We start from the raw sequence: 27,598 nt of genomic DNA on the forward strand, positions 1-27,598 counted from the left end.
ACCTCAGCATGTGAGCCCCTGGTGACAGATTTCACCACAATGGCCTTGTTTTTCTCCTCAATCTCGAAGCCATAGTCTTCTTCCTCAGGGTGAATCTAGCACAGAGAGAATCACCTAATTACTCTCACATTTACACGGGTGACTGATTGTTAGACTTAAATGTCTTTCACTGGCTTAGCATCACGAGTAAGCAAATAGCAAAATAACCCTCATGACAAACATTACGTATTCATTTGATTTTCCTCACAATGCTCTGCTGCTTTTTTGCACGCCCTGTAAATAAAGTACAAGATACTTTGTTTATCTCATATATCTCAAATAGGATTCAACTGTATGCTCTTGCCGTAAAAGGTAATTTGTGTGTATTTGCTGCAATGACTCCATTTCTTCTGAGGAATCACTGAAGCTTCATGTTAAAGAGACATATGGCACTCTCTCTGGGTGGTCATATATACAAACTATCCACATATTATTATAGTTTCAATCTCTCATCTCATTGCGTGCCAGGTGTCCCCCTTTTGATGATGTTCTCTGCCTCTCATATTTTATTCCCCAGTGGGGCGAGGCTTAGTTAAACGCTGTCATTGCCCAACACATTGCTGGCTTCCATTAGGTAAGCTGCCGGGGCCATCTTCCTGCTGCGTGGCCCTGATAAGATGGGGATCTCTGCTTTTACAGCAGAGGAGATGGCTGTGGTAAATAAAGAGTTCCTGCACTTCGCTTCCATAATAGCCAGGAGGAAGGATTAGTTCTACTAATCAGGGGGAGAAAAAAGTATTTTCCACTTCTTGTGGAAGGCCAAATAGCGAGTCTACTTCCCACTCTCATATGAAAAGGGAAGCTAGTGATGCTTCAAGGTTTCCCCAGAGATAATGGACTTAACTAAACAGCTCAATTTCTGTTTCAGCCTCTGGAAACCACTGTCAGACAGACCCAAAACAGTGTACACTGACCTTATTTTTGTGACAAATAAATATACATCAATTATATTCAGTTTTCATAATAATCAGGTTATATGACTTATTGTACAGATTACACTAACAAAAGGACTTTCTGCTTTTGTGGCCTTTACAGTAGAAAAAATATTGCAATCCAAGTCTCTGTCCAGCCCATAATGAGCACTGACATGTTGCCAATAAAGTTTTGGGAGCGTTAATCCTCCATTTTTTCTTTTATCAGTAGAAAGTTCTGAAACTTTTAGATAATTTTGGGACGTTCCACAGTTAAGCTGTTTTATTTACAAAAACGGTCTAGGTATTTTGAACCAGTAAACAGATCTGTATGTATATAGTTCCAGAAAATTCAGAGACTTCACAGACACTGCTCAGTGTTTGGCTCAAATACAAAATCGCTACCCAACATGCTCAGTAGGACCTTCTGATCCACTCTTTACTGGTTTAATGTTTTTTGAAAGTCAGGCAAACAGCCAAATGAGGTTTTCTGAAGACAAGGTAAGCAGTTCTTAAACATCTCACTTCTGAATTTTGTCCCTTTGGGTGTTCTCCTTTTCACTCTGTTCTCCAAGCACCTGTTCTCTCATGTCATGAATGAGGATTGTTAAACATCAGTGTATCACCAAGGATAAAAAAAGAAAAGAAAATGCATTTATGAGGAGGAAAAACTTCTTAATTTTAACATTTTAATTAGGTAAGGGACCTTAGCAGCCTGTTGGTAATAAAAAAATAAATAAAAAAAAATTGTTATTCAAGACCGAAATGACATGAAAGTCTTCACTAGTCAGCCATTTTAATTGTTTCATAGTAAAGTAGAACAATCAGTTAAGAGGGGAAAAATGCAAACTGGGCTAACTACCACTAACTCAGCCCTGTTTCACGTCCGTGCACTAAAATAAAACCTTCAAATGAGGATGAGTGTAGAATATCTCTGACTGCAACAACTGACTGCTGCCACCTCTCATAGTTTATTTAATCTCTTGTCTCAGCAGCAGCACAAAAGGGACTTCATTCCACGCCGTACAGTTGATTTCCACAAGACACGACTCATTAAGATGCATACTGATCAGAGCAAATTCAAAGGTGTTTATTGTCATCAAAGCAGTCTCCGCTCCCGTGGGGACAAAGGGGGGGGCAGGTTCTGCGTGTATAGTGATGTTAATTACATCTAGCTGTGGAGATCGGAAAGGAGAACACACACACACAGGTCCAAACAAACTGAAGTGAAGGATATAATAGATGCTAGTATGTCAGTTCAATTAGTTCTACAGCACAATACGGTTCTGTTATATCATCACTGTGTACACACACATTCACACACAGAGTATCCTGCATGCGTGTAAGCATGTATTTGCATGTAAGTGACTCATATCCAGATAAATGTGGATCGATATGAAAAAGCAGCTTGTTCTCTTTGTTTCTGAGAACATCTCCATTGATCTGTTGTTTCCCATCCTGTACACTGATTTCTTTTTTTGGAAAACAATCTCTGGAGTGGATAATGCTGATAACACAATGCAGAGAATTAAAAGATCTTTGTGCTGTGTTTACTGGGCTTGCTTCAGTGAAACACTTCAACATGCTCTCAACATTCTCTACATTATTATTTTTTTCTCCAAAGGAAACAAAAACTACAAAGCGTTTCTGGCACTTTGGACTGAGTATGACAGTAAGTATCTGCGTAACCACGTATATGTGTGAGAGAATGTGGAAATGCTTGTGTTTATGTGTGTGTCTGTGTTCCAGCTCACCACCAGGGACTTGGCCAAGATGTTTTCGATGAGTTTGAAGTCATTGCGCTGGAGCTGCTTGCTCTTGGTGCTCGTTCCCTCCATTTCCTCGTCTGCATAGAAACGGAAGAACTGGGACTCGTCTTTGAACTCGCTCTTCTCCAAGACTGAGGGGAAAAACACACACAGCATGTAATCAGAAAGCCGCTGCAGAAAGTAATAATGACACAAATAGCAGCGGGTTGCATCCCAGCTTAAAAGTTGCTGAAAAAAAAAAGTTAAAGGGACAGTTTAGCCGAGTGTCACATAGTTCCATCATATTGGAGAGAAGGTAGACATCTCTATACCGATATGAACATTCTGTAGCTCACACCAAAACAATCTAGATTGATAAATAGCACTACAAGAAAGAAGAAAAACATACATATGTGATTTTGGGGGTCAACTGTCCCTCTACAGGAATGCTCATAAAGGGCCAAAAAAGGCATTTAGCCTTTGACCATGGATTGTTGCATGTCCTTTAAGATTTCAAAGTGTGTTTGTGCTTAATCTGTCTAATTTGATGGTTTGGTTGCAAAATTGAACCTTGTAAACTTGAAGTGTCTTACAGGAAGACACAAACACTGTTTGCATGTCATTCGTAACTTCAAAGACCTGTGGAGATACACGAGTTTGTCTAAGAAGCTGCCACTTATTGGTGGACATCTTCACACAAACAAGCTAACGGTTAATTAGATCATTAGCTAATGATGCTAGCAGGAACATCTGGAGCCAAACCACATCTGGGTTATAGCCAGTTCAGGCCAGGCCTTGGAGGGATCCTCCAGAGGACACGTGAAACAGTTTGTGTGTGTGTTTGAGTGTGTTTAGAAATCCCAATGTTGTGCCAAGCCTCACTTTAACACATGGAGCACTTCTAACAGGTGAGGACGACATTACAGATGCTTCTCCAGTCACATCTGTTTGAGGCTGAACCAAAACACACTACATTAACCCTACTGTAGATTTTGTAATGCTTCTCTGATAATAAGCAAAGCCACTGAAATAAGGCTCAGATACAGTATGTGAGCAAGTATTGTGCTTAACAATGATTTTTGCCTTTTTTCCTTATAATCTTAACCTTGATTTTGTTACTTACCGTGGAACACTGATTCAAAGAAAATGGTAAACAAACTGCTCTCTCAGTTTTCATTTGAGTCAAGTCAAAGCACAAAAGCTGGACACTGCTACATCAGGTGCAGATACACACATTTGCCTTAAGTAACAGTGACATGTGATGCTCACATTTGGACCAAACCCATGATGTGGGAGGCAGATTTTATTGAGTTGGACAGCATTGGGAAAATATCCATCTTGTTTATGTCACATAGGAGTTGGCATTTTTGACATTTGCCCAAATTCTCAAACACATTCACAGATAGAAGAGAATGAAGGACATTTCCTTATATGAGGGGTATGAATCTGTAAGGCCTCTATAAAATGGGACTTGCACGGGCAACACAGGGAGCCAAAGGTACCCAGCTGTTCAGAGATTTGGCGAGCATCTGGCACCCTCAGGTGAACAAAAGCCTTCACAAACTGATTACACACACCACACACTCGCACTGGCCTAACGCCAGCTCAAACAAAGCCTGAACACGAGTTACTTCCTCTGAGTCACAGAGGCTGTGGTCATATAATTCCTTAACACCACCTTTTCAACTGGAGGGAGTGCTACTCTGGAAACTGTCATACCCTAATAAGACACACAGTTACGCACACACATGCAAAATCATCATTAAAATGCTGGGAACAGCTGACAATATGCGAGGGTCAAGATAACAGTCTGCTGGGCATTTACTCACAAATTCACTTTACAGGAATTTTTAAAAGAGTACTAATTAATATACACTTTTTAAAACTGACTTCATATAATTAAACTATATATGCACATAATAACACAATATGTGATGCACTGATGTAAAGACAGGGGCAATCATGAATAAAATCTTAAGAAGTATCGTTTCCACTGAGTGCAAACAAATCTTTTCTGACGGCTCTAAGAGCTGTGGCATCTTTAAACAAGTGTTTGAAAACATTTAGGGCCCTATCTAACACCCGACCCCCCAGCTGAGCTCTGTTTCCTCTGTTTATAACTTTTTAGTTTTGCTGCTTAAATGTCCAACGATATTTGCTGCAGTGACTTAACTGCTCTTGCTGCATCACTCTTAGCAGAAAATCACTTGCTCCTCCGATTTGTCAAATCTGCCATGTATATAGCAGTGTGCCAGGTATGGGCGCACCTGTCTTTTAAAGGGAATGGGAGATGACACTTTGACTGGTTGAATTCATTGTGTGCCCAAAACACTCCTATAATTAATAAAGGGACTAAAAACAACCCTTTTGTCTCCTCGCCTTACTTTATGGCCAGATAATGCTTCACTTAACTTGCAAAAGTGTAGCTGGATACACTGTAAATGCACTATAGACCATGAGCTATAGATCGTATAAAAAGGGCCCTTAATAAAGAGCTTGACAAAATGGATCCCCACAAGACAGATTAAGTCATTACGTTTTACTAGTTTAGTATTGATTTACATAACTGTTAACTCTGTAGAAGAGAACATTGTGGTTGAAGGGATAATTTGAGGTTAAAAAAATCATTATTACCCACTGTTACTTCCCTGAGTGGTTTTCTATATTTAATAATGTCAAATGACTTGTAAGTCAGTGACATTTTGACTTAGGAGCCATTCAACAGTGCCATATAGCAGGACTAATGGAGGATACATGGAAATGTATCTGGTACTATGCCCTGTATGTTGAGTTGCCTGAAGGGCAAAATGCAACAGGTTTTTACAACAGACGTGTAGATGAGTGATGTAAGCAGGTAAGGACAGATGAAGGGCATATTAACTTTGTTATCTGTTATCAGTGATCCTCCCACCAGTGAGAAGCCTCATTACCTTGTATCATATAAACCAGACAGACATAAAAAGACAGAGCTAAGGAAGACAAGGACGAAAAAAGAAGAAGAGTTCAAGAGGAACCAGGTGAAGAGCAGCAGATGTGCTGACTAAGGACTAAAGGGGGCAACTCGAGGAGAGGTGAGGAGTGCAGACAGGCTGAGAAGGGATAGGTTGTGACCCTGAAGAAGGGCAGAGAAGAGGGAAAGAACAGGTGACGCCTTCCAACAGATGGTAGAGGGAGGTAGGTGTATGTGTGAGTGCCAATCAGACAAGCTAGAAGTAAAGAGAGCCACTATATGACTTTCTGGGAGCAGGTTGAGTGTGTTACAAAAACAGCAAATTACAAACAAATAAGAAGAGATTTCCCTGCTTTTAATCATGTGTACATTTAAATCTGGGTACTGTGTGCATTCTGATTCATGACATACTGAGTGCTGCAAGACATGTCAGAACTTAATAGAATGTAATTCACCACTGTACAGTGTTTATCAAAGGATCTCGAGGATCTCTTTGGAGGAAAACAGATAGAATTTCCCAGTCTACATATTTGCCCATTGAAAAAATGGATAACAATGACTTCGTCTTAGATTTCAGTCGTCTTGCACACTTCACTATATGCATCAGGAAGTGCTGTCATCATGCTACTTCTTCAGTATTCCAACCCTAAGTACTTCCTTAAAGTGGTTCTCACTTTACACACAATACACTGAATAAAGATGATTCAATTTTAGGCTTTAACCAGCAGTCACGGTTCAGTGGACTGACCCAGACAGCCGTGTAGCTAAGCCAAACAGCTCTGGTTAGGGTACACTGCTCATGCTGTTTACATTCAACATGCTGGGATAGAACCAAAGCCGCTCAACTACGATGTGGTTAGTGAGGTTACCGAGACTTGGCTGAACCAGGTATGCAAATTTATGATGCTATGACGACTTGACAGAGAAATATTACATTTTTGTGGGTTGATGAGACCAAAGATGAGGTAAACAAGCAGCAGAGAAAAGAGTGAGAGAATCACAGAGTTACACAATAAACAGAGCTGTTGCAAAAGAGGACAGTGTTGATAATAAGAGAAGGACAAAAGATATCACCACACTGCACGTGTCAGACTCTTTTTCTCTTAATAAGAGCATCATCAAACTGAATTAAAGAGACAAAAGCTGGTCAATTTGTGTGCGTCTTCACCCATCTTTCCTGTATGCGTGTGTGAGAGACAATTTAACTGACCGTGGTGCATGAAGCCATTGTTGCAGAGCCCCACACCCAGCGTCACAGCGTCCTCTCGGGTCGAGCAGTCTCCCTGGGAACCAAATCAGTGACGCACACAGTCGGTCAATCACAATGCCTGTTTACACCTTTTCATACACAGCAGACTGCAGCACCGCTGGCCTGAGTTATCTGTGTGTCTGCTGCAGTGCAGATGATGATTTGTGAGCCGGCACGTGTTAATAAATGTGTGTAGAATAAACACAATGAAGAGATTGGGAGACTGATTCTGCACGTCCATGGATGTGCTCTTCAAGGTCATTTGTCTTTTGCAAATAAGCCTCATTTGAGTTAAAACATTTTTTTGAGTGGCTATTTTTATTTGTATTAGAGGTGGGAGGTTTTTTTTTCTTTTCTTTTATTTATTTATTTTAAATTGACTCAAGTTTGTATTAGTTCGCACTAGAAAGAGGCAGGTTTTTAAGCCACAAGCCACCAAGTCAATTATCCAGAGCTTGGTGAACCTGGTTTAGCCCGGACTAACTTGAAGGGGGATAAAATAATTTAATCATGCCGCTTGATTAGATTTTCCAAATGTTATCAGACCGAAAGGATCAAACTCTGATTGTCAAACAAGTCATTTCGCGGGGTTTGGTACACTCAAAAAATTGATTCGCTATTATTCAGCCGCTCCTTGTCCCATGATTGCAGCTCAGCTCAGGGTAGTAAGAGCAAATATTGAGTTGAAACAAGCATTAAAGTGACTGCTTTTCCCGCAGGGTTAGGTTAATACACTAATTAACTTGACACATTTCCACGTATACATTAATGTAAGACTTGTAGATACATGGGAGTGACACGTGGTCTTGCCTCATCTTTGCAGTTTGCACCAGTTAGTAGCAGGTGGGAGGGCTAGTCAGTGAACGACTCGGTGGAAATGAGGTCACTCTCGTCAGTAAAAACAGTTGTTGGTTTCTAACAATTCATTCTTGATTTTCACATCTCTAATTAGTGTTGCAATACTTTACTAAGTGAGTTTTTGAGTTTGTTGAAAGGAAACTGATAGAAAACTGCACTTTAAAATGTAACTCATTCTTTTTTATCAGTGCCTTTAGTGTTCTGTAAAATATTTAATTTGCTCAATAAAATAATGTTTTCCTTTCATTTTTCAATTTCAACTAGCAATGTGTTGTATTTAGCAGCAGAACTGAGTGCACTTTAATGTCTGTTTATTTATCACAGGCAACATTATCAGTAATATTCACCAATATCTCATATTTTCATCATATCATACAGCCCTTAATTCGGCACAAGTAAAATACTAACATCAAGTTAACATCCAAATAATACTAAAATATACTGAAAGTTCTTGTCAATTGTTAAGTATAATTTGTTGTTGGATTAAATGAAAGTCTAATAGAAGTTGATTTTACCTGCAGGAGTAGCCAGTCGACCAGTTTGCTGGCAGGCACCACAGATTTAAAGGTTTTCAGATGGTGGTCTCTGTCCCTAAAAGGGCAAAAAAAAAAAAAAATGTTTTTTCACAGTACAATGCAGGCAGCATTAAAAAAAACACTTCACTGTCTGTGGCTTCATATGTAACAAGTGTTTGACAGATAACAAACCCTCTTTGTGGTTTGCAGCACCAACACCCCACAGAGTCTTTTATGTTTGCATAATGTTGCATTTCTTGGGCAACAGACTGTAATTAACATCTGGGTCTGGGCGATAAGGAGACAATCAAAGGGCACGGTATATTTGACCAAATACCTCTATCAATATTGCAACAATATTGTAGGGCATACTATTAGTGCTTCAACATAATATTTACACAGTGAGATTTTTGATGAATAATCATCAGTAATGTGGAAATAATGACTCAGTTAGTAAAGGCAAACAACGGAACAGCTAGAACAGTCTGGTAATTCAAACAGTACATCACTTTACGGTGATGCAGCCTATGAAGCCAGGAAGACAACACTTACAATAACTTAAATCTAAGATGAAAAAGACTCATATCAAAATATTGATGTAAAATCAATATATTGCCTGGCCCTATTGGCAATGTCCATATCATGAGGAAAAAATATTTGCATATTTATGTGTGTTGCAGACAGTCTGTTGTATCACTACCAGACTTACAGTCATTTTGTGTTTTGAGTCTTTGAGCTTTTGTGAGACGACATCAACAACCGCTGTGGATCGATCTGCTCAACATGTAAACATGTGAAACAGGAAACTCTACAGAGGATGTGCGGTTGCCTGTATGACTTGACACGGGCGTATCAGAGCATATCAAATGAACAGTGTACTTGCTTTAACGTCTCTATGCTGTGAGCAAGACACAGGGTGTGTCTGGACCACCCATATTGTAAACTGCCACATTCAGAACAAAAGCCAAATAAAAATACCTGATTGATACATCAGACATGCCTTAAGACATTATGAAAAGTGATTTGCTTGCAGACATCATTTGCTGATCAATAGTTTTCTTTGTCAGTGCAGACATATCATCTGCAGCATAAGACATCTGTGACATTCCCAAGATTGATTTTACTAGCATTATTTCTATTTTATCATGTTATTATTTTTATTTACTGCATTTTAATGTTATGAAACCGACGGGTGCTTTGTCACTCAGCAAAGTTTAATAAAACAGAGGCAGAGTTTATAATTATATATGCTTCATAAAATGCCATACATCCATCACTCAAACATTATAATTAATGGTTGCTACTTACAATGCCAATTTAGTGATGGATTAAAAAAGCAAGGCAAGATTACATAATATCTGGCTGGCAGGCAGAGGGATTGCCTTTGTATGTTAATAGGATTTGTCTCCCGGACCAAAAGCTCTTTGTTTGCACCGATGGCAACCCCGAGCTCTTCAATCAGCGGCGAGTGATGTAGGGAGAGATAGAGGGGCGAAAGGGGGAAGAGTGTGACGGGAGGGGCTGCAACGGACAGAGAATGCATGTGTGTGTGCTTGAGAGGGGTGTCAGAGGGAGATGATGTGTGTTTCCTGTTCCTTTTGTATAAATTTAGACTTTCATCCTGACTCTTAGAATCTCTGATAGAAATACTTTTGGTAAAGTGAGCTCATTCTTCCACTTTGAAGGACTTATTTCAGTTTCAGGGTTATAAATTGATTCTTATAAGATAAAGTTAACCCAAATTTAAGCCACAGTTTTAAGTCTTGGGGTCAAGAATTAGAATTCTTATAATCATTATTATTGAATTATAACAACTTAGTTTAAAAGACTGATTAAGGTCTAATGGAGAGCTGCATTTGTATAGTAACATGGTGTATAACACTCAGGGAATGGAGTGTGTTTATAATGTATACTGTAATATTTGACGTATATGTCTGAGTATGTGTACTGCATATTCAGGTAAGAAAGAGAGTATGTGTGTGTGTGTGTGTGTGTGTGTGTTTATGTGTGTGAAAGAGGGAGAGAGCATTAAGGAGAAGTGATTTGCAAAATGTTTGCAGTCATCATTTGGACTCATGTAAGTTTAAAATTCTTGAACATTAATTGAGCTAACCCATAAAACTGTGAAGATTTAAAGACAAATGCCCGTAACATGCAGCTCTCCTTAATCCTTTAAGAGCTACCTCAAATAAACTTCCAGTCATGAAAACCTGGCGTCCTCCCTTCACCTGAACTGAGACATGTACACATGAACCTAAAGCAGCTCAAAGCCTGGCTGGGAGTCCGAGTTGGAGAGGAAAGGGGGGTTTGAGGGCTGTCATTCCTGCCAGTGTTAGTTCAGTCATTACACAAAGGGTGACGTGGGGCGAATGTGAACCCCTCATGAATATGCATTCATGCACCTGGAGAGCGGGAACATTAGCATAAGGGAGGGGAGCGGGAGAAGAGGAGGAGGAGGAGAGGGGAGAGAAGGGCAGGTACTTACTTGATGACAGGCGTGTGGAGGCTGTGGAGGCGGCAGTACAGCCTGACGCCCTGAAAGAGAAGAAAAATGGAGCCGCTGAGTCATAGGACATACACACCTTGGATAAACAAGTACAAGCATCGCCTCGGGACAAGAGATTTAACTGTTGACTGTGAAAAGAGTTACCCAAGGCTATCATTTTAGGAAAGAAGTTTCATAAGCATTGTCTCTGAATGGGGACTCAGGACAGAAGGCCAACATAACCAATTTTTATGTCGTTTTTGGGCGGGGCGGGGCGGGGGGGGGGGGGTGGGGGTGGTTAGAGTTAACTGAGTTTTCTATGGGAAGGGATTAGTGCCAGCAGAGTGTGAACATTTGCATACACTGCCAGGCACCAGGCACCAAGGTTTATGCTGATATGAATATATTCAAAAAATCATATGATGATCAAATTAATTCAGTAATGTAATTTTTAAAGATACTTTGGAAAATAATACAAATTTGGCAAATTTTAAAAAGGAGTCACTAATCGAGGCAATGGTGGAGTCAATTAGGTTGCATTCATTGTTTTTTTCCCATGGTGTTTAACATTATATTTCTTAGTCTTTTTTACAATTATGCGTATCTCTTTTTCTCTCTAATTTGATGTAAATCTGATGCGTATTTACAGCTCAGACCAATATAAGGACTAATACAGTCCTTGTCAAACTTGGTTTTTACATTTCCTCAAGTATCACTGAGGATATCCAGATGCAGAATTATAGTTACCTTAGACATGATGTCCTCCATTTCACTGCGGGCCTTGTAGGTGCCATCGTCATAGCGGAATCGGTACAACACCTGCTCATTCTTGAACTGGTGCTTGTCTGATACTGAAACATCATCATAAGGAAATTATGACACCTCATAACCCATCAAGCTTTAATACAACTTTCATCTTCCACTCGTAAAGGAAAGCTTTGTCCCCAAAATGTTCATTTGTATATCAATTGCTAACCTTATGCTACCTTGAATTCACCTCAATGGTGATAGAAAAATCCAAAAACAAATAAAAAAGATGTTCAACAACAGCAAAACTATATCGAAACATTTGTTTACAAATTCTTACACAACTCAATATAATCCAAGTCTAATTTATCGAGTTGTATGCTTAGTAACTTCAGACACACAGACATTTTCTCTAAAGCCTTACTGTTTAAACTTCTTCCACACAAAAAATTAAACATACATACAGGGGAAATTTCAGAGCGCTTCTTGGCAAGTGCGGAGTGCAGAGAGTTCTGCTGTCACTCATGCGCACCTGTTTTAGCAAAATTGCATGTGTTTGGGAAGAACTGTGTATATGACTGGGAAAATAAGACTTGGATTATACTGCATGAGTTGTGTGAGCTTGTAAACTGATGTTTTGTTATAGTTTAGCTGTTGTTTAACACGAAAGAATGATATGAACAACAATGTTCTTCTTATTGTCACATGTAAATGGTTGGTATGTCTGTAATGTCCTCGTGAATTCAGACATCAGCGGCTGAACAGCTTTAGCCAGTGTTTGGCTGAAATCAGTTTTGCTTTCATCTCTCCAGTTCTGGTGAGCCAAGGATGAGTCAGTAGAGCTTAGTATTTAGTTGAGAGCTGCATATGGTTCCGCCAATATGATTTCTGAATATACACACACAGATGCATTATGAATTACTCCATATTTGTTGTCAGAGTTGAAGCATACTTGTATCAAGTCCACCGCTAAAGAAAGTGAGTGAGGACTGTGTGAGGTGAAGCACAGGCTGCCATGAATATGTCTGGGCCTTTTTATAATGCTGGCAGTATAGACGTGCACTGGGTTTTCACTGTATTCTTTTATATGCATTAAATCTGTAGAAGATGCTAGGGTAAGTCCCTTGCAACAGGCAAAGTTGAAGTTTGTGGGAAACACTGCAGTTGTAAATTCTGTCCGTGTTGGGTAAGTTATGAGATTCAAATATTTAACACAGCAGACAGCTGCCAACTCCCATAAACCTCCATACTTGCATTAATAAACAAAAAAAAAATCAAAAAAACATTGCATCTACAATCAATCTAACACAAAAAATAGAACGTGACTAAAACATACACAAACAGATGTCTGCTGGAGAGGCTAACGGTAAAACCTGCCAAACAGAGGCAGTTTGGTTTCACCACAACAAGTTGGCATGGGCTCAAACAAGCTGCTGGTTTTCTCAGTCTAGACTTAAAATGTCCTCATAAAACCAAAGGCACCACACAATCAGCCATTGTAAAGTGTCAAATGTGGAATTTAAAGCACGTGAAATGATAGCAGAATCATTACGGGAGCAAAGGAGACTTCAAAATTGCAAACAGTCAAGTATGAACTGGTGCGATTTCGTGGCTCAAACATTTGCAGCTGATTGGGTAAAGTTTGCATTATGAACTCTAAAATGCATGTGGTTGACTGTCTCTCTTTTTATATGTCTCTTCAAGTAACAAAAGCACCACTCAGGAGGGGGAGATGGACAGTTTCAATTTGCCGCTTTGTCACATTACCTCCCTCTGTCTGACGTCTTTTCACTGACTAAGTGGTGACACCCACACTTTGCCTGCAGGGCCTGAGCCTCTTCGGTTTGCCCACAAAGCCTCGTTGCTATCCCACAGGGCCCTGCATGTCATCATTGTACCTCTCTGTGGTCGTAGGCTACTGTGAGGGAAGATTTCAGGGGATTTTCCACAGGTATTAAGGAATGTCAAGGTTGGGCCTCAGCAAATTTGCCTGAGAGGGTGGTGTGTATAAATCGTGACAGTGGTTTGCACTTACTATATACAAGAGCCCCCTTCAGCAACACTCTGGACAACTGTGTTCATACATTATGTATAGCGGTGTGTGTGTGTGTGTGTGTGTGTGTGTGTGTGTGTGTAATTCCTTATTCCTGCATAATTCAGGTTGGTGGACCTGTGAATGTCACACTCAAGACAAAATCAGAGATGGGGAAATAATGCAAGACACTTTTCCAGAATTATTATTACCAGATCATGGTGGTTTTTTACCTCAAAATTGTGTGCTCCAATAGGAAGTGTAGGACAAATTTGTAACACCAATGAGTCAAACAATTACAGAAGGAAAATGTGAATCAATCAGAAAAAAAGAGAGACAGTAAAACAAGCCAAAAACAGGGGACAGGATGACTAACAAAATTAAAAATATAATAAAAACATGAGGAGCTGCAAAGAGCCTCAAGATGTGAGCTTTAACAAACGGAGAAAAATAGAGAGAGAGTAAGGTAAGGATGGCAGAGAGGTAAAGGACTTTGTTTTGTCTCACCATGGTGTATGATGCCATTTTCCAGCAAGGCTTGTCCCAGATTGACCCCTTCTTCAGGCTTACTGATCTCTCCACTCTCTATCAGCCATGACACAAACTCACTGAGAACACAAAGAAGCATACGATGAGGCCCATTTCTTAAAGTGGTAATCTGTTAGCTGGTTTTGTGTTTGAAATTGTCACCATCTTTGGCATTAGGGCTCCCTGCTGTGCTGTTTCTGCATGGAATGTCACAGAGATCACCTGGCAGACAGACACACCGTGTGGGTGCCACTATGTTTGGTTCTTGGGTTTCCATCGATAAAGTTGGTATCTTTTAAAGCAGCCCTACTGTTTTTTATTTTTTACGTTCATTCATTAAGCCTCTCACGCTCATTGCTTATGCTAAATACTTAGACCTTACCACACTCATGGAACATGCAACATCTCTATCATCTTCTCTTGTTCTGAGTTATAAGCACGCAAAACACAGAACATCAAATTTAGAAAATAAAATATTAATGTTAGGAAATATTTTGTAGTTTTGTTTAGTTCCGTAGAAAAATTAAGAATAAAGATTTCTGAAGAGAGACATTGCTGTTGAGTTTTTCAAATGTATTTTTTGGTGCCTGGAGCACCACAAGCCAAGTGCCATCTAGTTCCATTACATTGGAGAGAAGGCAGACACCTCTGTGGCTGATATCTTTAACACTCAGCAACTCACACCAAAACAATCTAGACTGATGAATAGCACTACAGGTAAGAGGAAAAATATCTATTTTTGATTTGGTGTTGAACTGTGCCTTTACTGTATTAGTCATAATGGGAGCACATCTATATCCTTATCTCTAACACCTATGTATATGTGATATATAGACTTTCTACTCTATGTGCAGAGTTCATTGCAGATTCACTGTTTGATAAGTTGTCAGAGTCTACATGCATGTCTCACTGAGGAAATCTAAAAAAGCGAAGTTCAAGGATACTGCTACAGCAAGGCAGCAGCAATGCTTGCCAAGAAGTTAAAGACTTCACGGTATATGTGCTCCAGTTCCCGTTTAGCGCCAACAGAAACAAAGTCGATGCACAGAGCTTTACTGTTTGTTTTTATTAGCTTTTGTTGGAGTCTGTTACCCAAGTCAAAGCTGAAAGAGAATTTCCTTTAGTAGTAACTGTAAGAGTGAATGATTTTTAATCCAGATAGCAGAGTTAACATGTGGTTGGTTATATTTTCACCAGACCATTCCCATCTGAAACAGAAGAAACTATTGCTTGTAGTTTGTGCTGCATTTCAATGATGCATAGTGCTCACATGTGTGTCGTGCAAGCCTATTGCTTTCAGTGGACCCATGTGACACAACCAGTGAAATATATCCATTCTTAAGCAGAGCTGGCCTGGATGTTCACTACTGAAAGCCTTGCGCAATGTAACATCTTGACACTGTGCAAGGCTCTTTGAGCAATTTAGTCTGTCAGTGTGACATTTAAAACGGTTACAGCTTTAATGAACTACTTTGACCACAGGCAGGAACAGACAGTGCTTCTACAGTTAACATTCACAGAGAACTTTCTTTTAAATTTCTCCTTTTCCCTTTTGCTACAAATATCCCTCAGGCTTTAATACTGTACATGCATTAACCATCCAAATTTAAGCACTTCAGCTCCGCTCCCTTCTTTTCACACCCAGTGTGCGCAGAACAAATGTTTGAAGGAGAAAATTACATTTCTCCCCTTCTATGTCTTTCATGCTGCTGAGTGAAATCGCTTCCCCAGATAATGATGAAAAGTGAATTGGAGGGAGCTAGTGCATGTGCGTGCATGCGTGTGTGTGCGTGTTCATGAACACTGAGCTTGAACATTCCAGCATGGGAACAATTTTGAAGCATGTCTGTGAGAAATCTGTGCTTGTGTGTGGCTTTGCTTTCAGGCAGTCATGCAACGGATGTGTGATTGCTTCGCATGCGTAAATGTCAAGAATACAAGGTGTGCAGGTGTGTGTGTATATAAAGTTGACCCACAAGCATGTGATTGTTGTGTATGTACGATCATGCAGAACTGCGGACACCTTGGACCATCTGCCACTGGTCCTTCATGCCTGCCTGACGTACAAAGAGGAATATTTTATTATATCTGTGAAAAAATGTGCTTTCGTGCCTGCATTGTTAGTGTGTGTGTGTATTTATTGTCTCTCTGTATGTTCATGTCAAAGCCGGTGGCTGTTAATTGACACTGACAAGGGACTGAATGGGAGGGGATGTTGGGTGTGTGTGTGTGTGTGTGTGTGTGTGTTATGTAACAGTCAAGTTAATTTTGGACATGGAGCTGTTATGGAAATTAATATGATGAGCAGGAATAGTGTGTGTAAATATGTGTGTGTGAGAGAGAGAGGAGAGAGTGAGAGAGCCTTCAGCCACACAGAGAAGTAGAAGATGAGGATAATGGATTTATGGAAGGATCTGCTGATGACTGGTTGATCTTGAAAGTTGAAAGCTGTGCAATCTGAATATGATGTACAGCAACAGCTTTTCAAAGGAGCCCTTGTGGTTTGCCTGATAACTGCTGAGTCCCAATTCCGTGCTACGTTCTGACTGTGTGCTGTATATACTACATAGTAATTTTCTTAGCATGCTGTTCTTGGCAGTAAGTACACAAGAAATCTACATACTTTGCTGTTTTATACAAAAAAAAAGACACAGTATGAGTGCTGGGCTAAGAATCATTAGTTAGCTAGCTAGCGACAGCATGGTAAGTCAGTCATCATCACAAGCCTTGTTCTGTTTACCCGGTTACAGGCCCCCTCCCTTAATTTGAGGAAAGTGGTATCTGTGACAGCTCCAGAGTATGTGCAAGGCATTTTTCAGTTACTGCTTCAGCAGCTACACAGAACACATGATGGGCTTCATCTCTCTCCCTGATGGATACTGCGACCCCTTTAGTGTACACCGTTGGGGCCTTTCCATGTTTGTTATGAAACGGCAACTTTTTAATGATCAAATCAAAGCCCTCCTAACGTTATATTCTGGCCATGGAAGTTACGTCCCTCCTGCCATTTCTGTTTCACATGGAATTACATCACAATACTGAAGTTAAATATTCTCAAAATGCTGTTTCATCTGGACTTTAATTTGCTCCAGCTCTATTTCCTTTGTGTATTGAATGGTGGGACAGTATTTTTCATAAAGTACACACAAGTGTGCATACTGACTTTTTATAGTGTATTAAATTTTTCATGTTTAAAGTGTGAAAACACTACATGCTCAAAACCTATAATAAACGTGCAGTATGGAATTGGGACACAGTTGATGTATTTTCCCTCAGAGGGTGAGACAATACATTGCGAACCAAAAGCCAGTGGAACAGAAGCTAACCCAGACACACAGCAGGAGATCGTATTCCATCTCCTCCTCGCATTGGCTCTCCTCTCAATACAAACAGGTAAAAACAAACCTTCAAGAAAATTAGGATATGATGTATCATCGCTTTAAATTCCGGCAAATGATGTAAAGCAAGCACTGACACTACCTAAAAAGTAGCAATAAGGAAATGTGAAGTATTCTAACATTGATCCTCTTCCAGTGTAGACAGCAGACAGATGATGGAGTGATGCTATCAAGACAACAGGGTGCTGTCAAACTGGCACTCGGCATCTCTATTTAATGCAATAAGCACTCAAACTGCGCCTGCTGCTAATTTCATAAGAGAGACAAATGCAGAGCTAATGCAGGTTGCACTCATTGGCAGGAAATGACTGAGTGATAAATTGAGGAAAGTGGGCGATGATAGAATGTGAAAACAGAAAAGAGTGAAAGAGGCAGACAAACTACACTAATACCACATGGACGAGGCAGAGGAGGGAGGGAGAGACTGAAAAAGGATTGTATGACCAAAGAAACATCCCTGTTGGCACACACTGGAATTTGAACCAGCTCGATAGCCACTGATCTGGCACTGAACTACAAGTGGATGGGGGCAAGATAAATCATTACCTCTATGACAACACGTACAAATTCACTGTTCTCAGTTAAGTGTATTTTGACAGGAAAGCATTTAGATGTCATAAAGACAGCATTTACAGCAGGAGGTATTTCCTGCAACCTCTCAAGATGCAGACCGTCTAGTGAGGTACATTGAACACAGAGAAGACAACACCCAGACAAGGACTTCATATGACGCCACCAAGATGGAACATGTCTCCCACAAACACCATTACATTTTTGAGCAACCCATTAAATTTGCTTCTTGGCAGTGGCTCATGTGATAGTAGTCAAAGCAGTGTCATCGTCCACTACATTTACTTCACAAAAAGAAACAAAAACAATTTCAGATGGGGATGCATTTAATGATGTGTAATATACTGTGAGGCTATGTTGGCAGTGTTGCAGACTATAACGGTTGCTCCCTGGTTTCTCTTTACAAGACCGGTCATCAGTCACCATCGTTGTCTTGCCTAGTTTTATTTTTTGTGTCCCCAAAAGGCTGCTGGAAAGAATTTTCATTGCTGTTCAGGATCTTACAATTGTTGGCGTGTATAAAGTGCAACTGAGGGAAACTTAAGCAAGTCTCTCATTGTCTATTCATTGTGCTGAAACATCAAGGGGACAGAGAGTAGGATGGCTTGTTGCAGAGCCTCAGTTAAAGGTCCTTTGCTAATGAAAGTCTGGGTGTGTGAGTGTGTGCTTGATGATATGAGTGTGTGGGGAGCAACTTGGCCCTTTCTACGAACCGTGAGAGGAGACTATGGGGGGGGGGGGGGGGGGGGTTCATTATGGAGAAGAGGATGTAGGGATAAAAGAGTTTGGGCGTTTTGCCAGGACTTGGGGAGACTGGATACCAGCTCTTTTGAAAGCCTGCCGATCTTACGTAACAATGATTTGTAAGGATCCCCTTGTGAGCGGCACAGCATTGCAGTCACATTCCTGGAAATCTGAAGAAACTAAGCACTGAGTAAGCAAAGAGACTCACTTTCCCATGAAGCACTTGGGCACAATGCTGAGCTTCCTGCGTCGATCCTTAATCAGGTGCCGACTCTTGGTCATCATCATGTGGTAGAGCTTCTCCCCCTTCTCTGCGATCATCACATAGGCGTCCCGCTCCATTCCCAGTTTGAGACCTATGAACAGGGGGGAAGTCAGATCCAAGAGGATTTGTCAGCCTTCCAGTCAGTAGCATGAGACTCTGAACAAGAAGAAACATTTCTGCAAAAACAGTGATTTTATCACAATGGCAAGAAAAATACAGCAGAACCATTACAGGACACAAATTTTAACTTGCTTTCACCGGCTTTCTACATGTGTCAGAGCCAAAAGGCAAAGGCTGTCATGGTGCTGTTAGAAGAGACAAACGGGCCTTTGCCTGGATGGCCCGATTGTGTTCTGGTATTGTGCAGATGGAATGAAGCCAGGAGCAGAGCATGGCGGCTTGGGTCTGCCACCAACCCTCTGAAACAAACCCAGATGTTAATCTGTCCTAGACAAGTTGTTTTTAGCGTAAGTCAAGTTCAGGAGGCCAGTGTGATCTTGATCTTGTTTCTGTGTTGGTTTGTTGACTATTATTCTTCTATTATAAAGCAGAACATGTGAAGGCTCATTCAAGGCCTGCTGCCCCAGTGAACCCTCTCCAGAGCTGTTTAACCTTATCATGGGGTTTCATGAACTTCTGAACCACATGGTGAGACTTTCTGACTCAGGCCACACAACTCTGCTGCTGTACAGCGTCACCCTAAGCTGCTTAACTCTACTAAGAGACACATCAAGCTGCTGAACTTGAAATAGGCTTAAGAGGGAGCATTTAATATATTTGTGATACACTTATCAGCCACCTTGCTTTCTCTTAGGGCCCTGACACACAGAAGGTGACACTTGGCCATTGTTTTGAGCCGTTGATGAAGGGATACTTTGCCCAATATCAACCAGCTTTGTATCATAACAATATGGGTAGTATGTGTAAATGTACTATGGTAAACTTCCCTACCAGCACCCAGACCTCCCTGCTTGTTTGCGTCATTCAGCGGATTTTTGCTGGCCATAAGTTGCTCAAACTAGAGATTGTACTTCCTTATTTTTGTATGCCCGGGCCAGGGGCACAAAGAATACAGACGAGGAACATGAGAGAGACAGAGATGCCTCCTTCTCTCTTGCCAACTCAGGTCTAACAGTAAAACTAGGCAGTGCTACTCAAATATAATCAAAGATTCTGTTTTTGCGTTAACTACATCTTGCCTAAAATGTGTTCAGAAACATATTTTAGTACCCTGTTTAACAAAATACAAAATTATTTGTAACCAGCCGCCAGCCACATTGTTCGCGGATGGGCCAGCTAAAACCTACTCGCAGTATGTCAGCGACACAGTGCTTTCTGGTGGTTGAATGTTTTCTACCACTTCAGCAAAAGCAAATGCAACAGCCCTTTTTCTGTTTTCTCTGGTCATATAGCGCCAGTTTCAAAGTAAAACTAAAAAAGCACGCGGAGAGCGCCGACCTCCGCCAGCTCGGATTTCCTGCCATTTTATTATTTTATCCACTTTGCTTCAACCAATCACCACCAAAATTATTATTAAAACATTATTATCTGTTCCTTGTCCCATCATCAAGCTTTCCTGAAGATTTAATCAAAATCCGTTCAGAACTTTTTGAGTTATTTTGCAGACAAACAAACAGACAAACAGACCAATGCTGGCGAAAACATAACCTCCTTGGCGGAGGTAATAATCCTTCTACTGCAGAAATAGTCTAGTTTTATGAAATTCTTCATTAACCTTTGGCAGAGTCAGCAGTGCTCACTGACATCTCAACGTGGCATATCAGTGAATTCACACATTCAGTGTTACTACTTCTTTTTTTTGGTGGAATATGGTTGTGGACTTTGTCTTCCTGAGAAGTTTTCTGAACAACAATATAAACTGCCTTCTTATTTCCTCTCATGAAGCCACAAAACATATGTGCCTGCTGGTGGTCAGCTTTATCTGAAGTGACTTTATCTGCAAATTTGAGAAGACGTGAGGAAATGTGTGGCAACGTAGGGCATTTGATCACTTGGCCTTTGTCACTATTGTGCCAGGGTCCTTAATATTTTCTGACTCTCTTTGCTGTCCAGTGCAAACTCTGTAATGCAGCTGAAAACAAATATCTTTAACGCAGCATTATGCGACTTACAGCATTTGAAGGTAGAAAGTTGAGTGACAAGTGTTGTGACGGAAGTCTGACCAACTGAAAGGGATAGAGAGGGGCGAGGCAAACAATGTTAAAAGTTGCACGGTTAACTCTATAGTCCAGTTTTCCCATAGATTCTTTGGGGTTCTTCGCTGGCAGCCTGTGATGGAGGTGGGGTTATATTACATTTGACAGCAGCTGGAGTAGACTTAAACAATGAGTGTCATTGAACAACAGACGGGGCCTGTCCAGCACAGAGGCCCCTCAGCTTCTGTTCCAGCTGTCAGAGTTTGTCTTGTGCTGCTCCTCGTCTTCTTGCCCTCGATGGCACAAGCTAAAACTCTACTACATTATCTGATCTATGCATTTCCCCTAAACTACCATGAAAATGGTGATAAGACAAAACGCCTCCAGCTGGCAGTTGTAGATGAATGAATGAATGGATGAATGAAAGTCTTTCAGGAAAGGTTCAGGAGAGCCACATTTCCAACACAGGGAAGGACCACAGCGATACATGGAAAAGGCATGTCAGGAAAAGCAATAATGCATGAAGGGAAAATAGGTGAAAAACACGTTGCCAGGATTTACTGCAGTAATACATTATCATGTAGCTGTCTAGACTGTAGCAAAGAGGTTGAGAGAAAGGTAAGCACACTGAGAGCAGAGTATAGTGTAGAGGGGGTAATAGAAAGGGAGAGTGTGGGGAAATTAGGCACTGTGACTGATCTGGCATCTGTTAGCCTCAGGTCGATTTCCGCCGGGTTGAAACCAAACACCACAAGCTGCAGCACACTCCTTCGTACTTATTCCTACTCTGAAACCCTTTCATCGCAGGATCAGATGCTGATGACGTCAAACGCACTGCTCTGCAATGGTGCTTATCTTACGTGAAAATCACAAAGATTCACAACAACGCAAATGTTTATGCTGACAGTTAGTACTCAGCTAAAGTGCAGCTAAACCTGCATGATTTGTTTTTCAGCCAAATCATGTTCAACAGCTTTGGGGATCCAAGTTTGATTCTTAGCCTTCAATGCTATCAGGTGACCTGCTGTGTACCGCCCCAAATCTGGTTAAAGCCTTTCACACTGTCTAATACACACAACATAACAAAGACAGATGGCCAGTGCTGAACAGGTGGCAACACATTTTAAGGTGAAAGAGGGAAGTCTGAAGGAACAACAAGAATATCAGTTTGCATTACTAATCTCAGATCAGTGGATGTGGTGCTGTGCAAGACTTATTTTCACCATCAATGAATGAAGTGTATTTTATGTATTCTTTTTTGTAGGTGGGGGGACTAAATACTTATGATTTTCTGCACACTACTCCAAAGCTAATTCCATGTGTAAATTCATTATTACATGGTTGCAAAACAGAAATAAACTCCATCTCTATTAACACACCTGAAAACTCACATCATATGAGCATTCACATACATTGGGCACGTGTGTGCCAATGTAAACAGGAACGTCTACTCTGCAGCTGGTTGCTCAATAATGGAAAACAGTCAGACAGATATTTATTTGCTTAGACTAGTTACTGAAAGTAACACAAGTATAAGGCATGCAAGGTGTCAGAAAACAGATTGGGAGATGCTACAAAGCAAATGCGGTGACATATCAGAGCACTATCTGGAGCATTAGCGATCACCAGAGGAAGTTGTGACAATGGTAAAGGAGTACCCACACAAGATCAAAAGGCATGCAGACCTAGCTATAATGTTTTGGCTTGACACATCGTGACTGTTAAAACCCTATTTGGAAGTGAACGTGGGTGTCTGCATCATTGGTTTCAAAAGTCTCCATTTCCACCCATCCAGACAAAAACTTATCCTCAAGATTTTCAAACTAAAACAGGTCAGCAGTGTTTTCAAAGCTCTCTAATTTAGGTGTCCTAAAATGCCGGAGTAATGTGGATGCTAAGGTAAACGAAGCAATAGTTCGATCAATGCGATCTTGGGAGCCATCAGCTTTTGTCCGGCAGTGATAAAGCCTCGGGATGAGCACCAATATTTCAGGCTGATCTTGTGTGGCCAGCAGATGTCTGGGCCAATATTTTCTTTTCTGTGCATTGGTCTCTTCAGCTACTCTCTAAGAGTAGATTTCTGCATATGAATGCAGATAAATTTTAAATAACTGATATAAAATTAAATGGTTGCCAGATGATAGCTGATGGGTTCTGAGATTGCATTTTGGCCAATGCCTTCTGCTTCTCCACACCTGCCTTTCAAACATGATGGGTCAATACTACTTGGACTAGAAAAGAGAACAAGAACAATTCCTATACTGAAATCCTGTCCCGTCGCCCATAGATTCTGCAGATGTATGTAAATATCTGTTTATAGAGTGTGGATACAGCCTAAGTCTGCAAGACACAAGCACTTTTATTATAGTAACAATAGATCCAGATTAATTAAAGAGCATGATGTAATCAAGCTTCACTTTCTTTGACAAGTGAATGCTTTCTATTTAAGGCATTTGACCGAGACGTTGTTTTTAGCATATTTGTTGTTTGTGAATGAGACGACTGACTCGTCAGTCGCTTCTCATCAAGGGCTTTGATTCATCAAAATACCTCTGCTGCATGGATATGTTTTGAATGTGAAGAAGAGTGTTGCAGCATCCTCTGCTTAGTACACAGGTCAACCAGGCCGACTGCAGACGTCATGTCACCTAAGCCTCTATTTATGAAACAAAGGCAGGCAGCTTGTTCAAGGTGGGACATAACCGTAGGACACAAACACTGCATCCAGGTCATAGGCACATCCACAGTCATTACTGTGTGTCTGCTGAGGGAGCCTTGATAGTTTGTGAATCTAAGGTGACACCAACATGTAGGGCAAATGAAGTGACTAGAAAAGCTGGTGGCACTTCTATACACTCGGTTGCCAGTTTATTAGGTAAACTGATGCACCCTTATACAACAGTCCTGTAATACATACACTGATCTTGTGAAACACTATAAGTATGAAATAAATAAATAATTGCACACACCTGTTAGTTTCCTAGTAAAACTCTGTCAGTGGTGCCATGTCTTTCTAACCACATTACAAATACAACTGAATTTTCCATGAGGGGAACTCTGGTATTGAAAAAAGGATCGTTTCTGGTTTGCACTGTCAGGCCCATAAACCAGAAGTGCCATAAATGGCCTTTTAAAAAAGTGTTACTCACTCTCTCTCTGCTCCCGTTCCCTCAAGATGGCGTCCAGCCACTTCTGCTTGTCCTCTGCATTTTTGGCCATGCAGACAAACCACTTGTTCTTTGCAGTGTTGTGGATCTTCCAGCCGTTTGTCACCGTGTAGTTGTTGCTGTGATAGTCCGCTGCGAGGCAAAAAGAAATGAATCAGCTAATTCATTTTTAACAGGGGAGATGGGTCATCATGAATAATATTAAAAGTCTTTATTATAGAGTACGGTGAGCTATCATTGTTTTCAATATATCCTGCCTTTATTGGAATGGCCTTTAGGGTTATATTTAAAACAAATCATCTCATTAAAATATAATTTACTACTGTAAATTATTTTGCAGGTTTAAAGCTTTGTATCAAGCTGTGATGTTCTCTTTTTCATTTTGACAAAGCCACAGACATGCACACTGTGTATCTAAGTAAAAAAGTGTGATGAGATGAGTTAGTATCAAAGTTATCTCTACATAGAATTTACTACTTGAGCGATGATTTACAAGCCAATTAAAAAGATAAACATGTTGCACCGTGAGAGCAGTAAAAAAAGCGTCTTTCTACTGACTCAACAAAATCTCTTCTCGTACCCCTTTCTAATTTTATCATCCATTTAGCTGCAGGTGAGCAGCTACTGAATAATGAATGGCCACTGGTAATGGGGTGCATTAGTCTCACACTCAAAGGTCATATAAATAGATCTGATACATCAGGCCCCACAGGGAGCAGCTCCTGCTGATCTGGGAGAGCAGGGCACTAGTCTGGGACACATACTACTGTGTTGAGTCTCTTTTTAGCAACTGGGATGGAAAAGATGGATTCTTGTAAAATTTTATACAAGGACACGCTGAGATCAAGTAACGTGGCATTTATCAAGACAGAGAGGTGTGTGAGTCGGTGAAAGTGAAGATATTTTTAATCTTTGCAAACGTGAACAACTTTCTACTAACTTCGCAATAATTAATTGAAAACGTTGCTATTTGAGTCAGCTTCCTCATCTGTGTGACTTAAGGTAGTAGCGTATAGTCTGTGAAATCTGGGTTATCTGTTACTATCACTTGCAACAGAATTTTAAACTTCCATTCAAACTTTCAGCAGATAACCCCTGATACTCCCACATTTCATTTCTTAACACTTAGTAATCAGATAATCTATGTTCTGGGAGTTCACACATGTACACATTTTCAATGTGGGACCCCCTCAGTTCTGCAAATGAGGCATGTTTTTCTTTGTGGTTTCCCCTTCAGCAGCGTGAATGTGACAGCCAGCAGCCAACAAGCAAAAAAAAGGTCATGTGAGCTTGCAAAATATTCTGGCAGCACAGAAGAGAGAAAAAAAAAGAGGAAACGTGAAAGAGAGGAAGACGAAGTGTTTCTACCAAGGCCAGTGCGGTGCCTCGCAACAAACCACAATAGCAAAATAAGCTAGGGGACGACTGTATAACAACAAGCCCGCAGATGAGTTGTTAATCTTTGGCACAATTTCTTGCCTTGATACACACATCGAGTTTATCGCCCAGCTTGGGGTTGCTTTTGCACTTCAGATTTGTATCAACGCCTCAACGCATTACTGAATAGCAGATATGACAAGGTGGTACATGAGGTTGCGAGCTGCATCCTGTTTGAAACTAGGTGCAAGTATGATACTCCACCCAAACTGTCAACAAGTACCTGATTCAAATCCAAACACCAGTTTTTAAATGGCACAGTTTCATGAAGTAAAATGTGAAATTTTAAAATGAGTGCTGGCAGGCAGTTTGAAAGTACTAATTATTACTGTAATTTTTCTTATCTGGAGTATTTAAGTAAACAAATCAAGAGCTTGCATAACATAACAGTTACATCAGACCAGAGACTCATGAGAAATGAATGCCACTGGAGAGTTGCATGAATGGACATATAGATGGTCTCCAAAGGTAAGGCTGCTTGGCAAACACTTACCTGTTCCATCTTCCACATTTTCCACCTCCATCACCTCCGTGTTGATTCGGCCTCTGAACACATAGAGGGGCCCGTTGATAGACTTGGTCCTCTTGGTGGACTTCTTTCCAGAAACCCTACAAAATGGGACAACGCTGTGGTTAAACTCAGCAGGGAAAACATCCGTTGATGCCAGTGCCCCAGTGAGAAAAGAACTTGTGTCTCTTAACACACATGTACATTCATACAGACACAGCTATGAAAGCAGCAGACACGTGGACTTGTTTTTGTTTTGCTGGCACACTAAATGCCTGTCTGCACAAACAGGAATGTGCACATTTGCTCCAATTTTCCATGTCTGGCTTCTTTCCAGTAGTCGGTCAATAAAATTATTTTTGAATGCTTTCTTGTTCCTTCTCTGGCACGCTGCTGTGGCAGCTGCTGAGTAGTTGTTGAGGAGGAAGGTTGCCTTTCTCACCTGGACTTCCTCTTACAGTACACCAAAAGGTTGTCGAACAGGAAGAAGACACGTTCCTGGATGTTGCCTGCTGAGATTTTAAGGAGATTTCCATGAAGCAGCAACTCTGTGCAGATATCTGTCAGGTTGGTTCCCTGAGGAAAGAATATAGATAGGAAAGGAGATAAGCTACTGTAAAAGTGACACAACTTAACATGGTATATTTATCTATCATGTACGGTGTCATTCTTCATTTCCAGAGCCTTCATGGTCATGTGCTCAAGTTTATCTTATTTGGGCGGAGCATGGAAACTCTGATAGTCTCTGAAACTCTGATCTAAATTTGGAAGTTACGAAGAAAGGATTGTTGCCTGTAGCAAAACTCAAAGAGTTCACAACCTCAGCAAAACAATACGAAATTCAACTCTGACATTGCGAACAACTTGTTTTCATTCCATCGTCAATGATAGGAAAGAGTAAACACAGCTGTCCCCCACCCAACTTCAATTTGTGCCCAGTGCGCACGATTCACTGCCAGGACAGTTCACCTCTTGCTACTCAAACCGTGTACTTGTGGCAAGTAACAGCAAAACTTAGCATTCCTGCACTGAGGGTTGTCAACATAAAGTAAAAGGAGAATTTCTCCAACATTACTGCAGTGCAGGGTTGTCTCAAATCAGAGCTTTTTGAAAATTCATAATACATTAGTTAATTGACGCGCACTAAACACTACAGCAGTGGCCCCACTGTTACCTTGACCTACATATAGTTTCCTGTGGGGCTCTGGAACAAACAAAGCCTTTTTATTATTCTCTTCTCAGGATGTTAACACATGTGCACACAAATACATGCCTGCATCCAAACACAGAA

General features: G+C 40.7%; 1 protein-coding gene across 2 annotated transcripts in view; it reads right to left on the reverse strand.

Moving 5' to 3' along the window:
- prex1 (phosphatidylinositol-3,4,5-trisphosphate-dependent Rac exchange factor 1) overlaps nt 1-27,598 on the reverse strand; it is a 95,328-nt gene that overhangs the window by 30,587 nt on the left and 37,143 nt on the right. For both annotated transcript variants that reach the window (XM_033629024.2, XM_033629025.2), the window contains exons 7-17: nt 26,750-26,883; nt 26,293-26,408; nt 24,345-24,494; nt 18,983-19,130; nt 14,042-14,142; nt 11,503-11,606; nt 10,756-10,805; nt 8,271-8,346; nt 6,859-6,931; nt 2,705-2,850; nt 3-95 (exon numbers count right to left, since the gene is read on the reverse strand). In XM_033629024.2, the coding sequence (XP_033484915.1) occupies nt 3-95; nt 2,705-2,850; nt 6,859-6,931; nt 8,271-8,346; nt 10,756-10,805; nt 11,503-11,606; nt 14,042-14,142; nt 18,983-19,130; nt 24,345-24,494; nt 26,293-26,408; nt 26,750-26,883 (1,191 nt within the window). The remainder of the gene's footprint in view (nt 1-2; nt 96-2,704; nt 2,851-6,858; nt 6,932-8,270; nt 8,347-10,755; nt 10,806-11,502; nt 11,607-14,041; nt 14,143-18,982; nt 19,131-24,344; nt 24,495-26,292; nt 26,409-26,749; nt 26,884-27,598) is intronic.

Source organism: Epinephelus lanceolatus, chromosome 8 (assembly GCF_041903045.1).
Source record: "Epinephelus lanceolatus isolate andai-2023 chromosome 8, ASM4190304v1, whole genome shotgun sequence".
NCBI lineage: Eukaryota > Metazoa > Chordata > Actinopteri > Perciformes > Serranidae > Epinephelus > Epinephelus lanceolatus.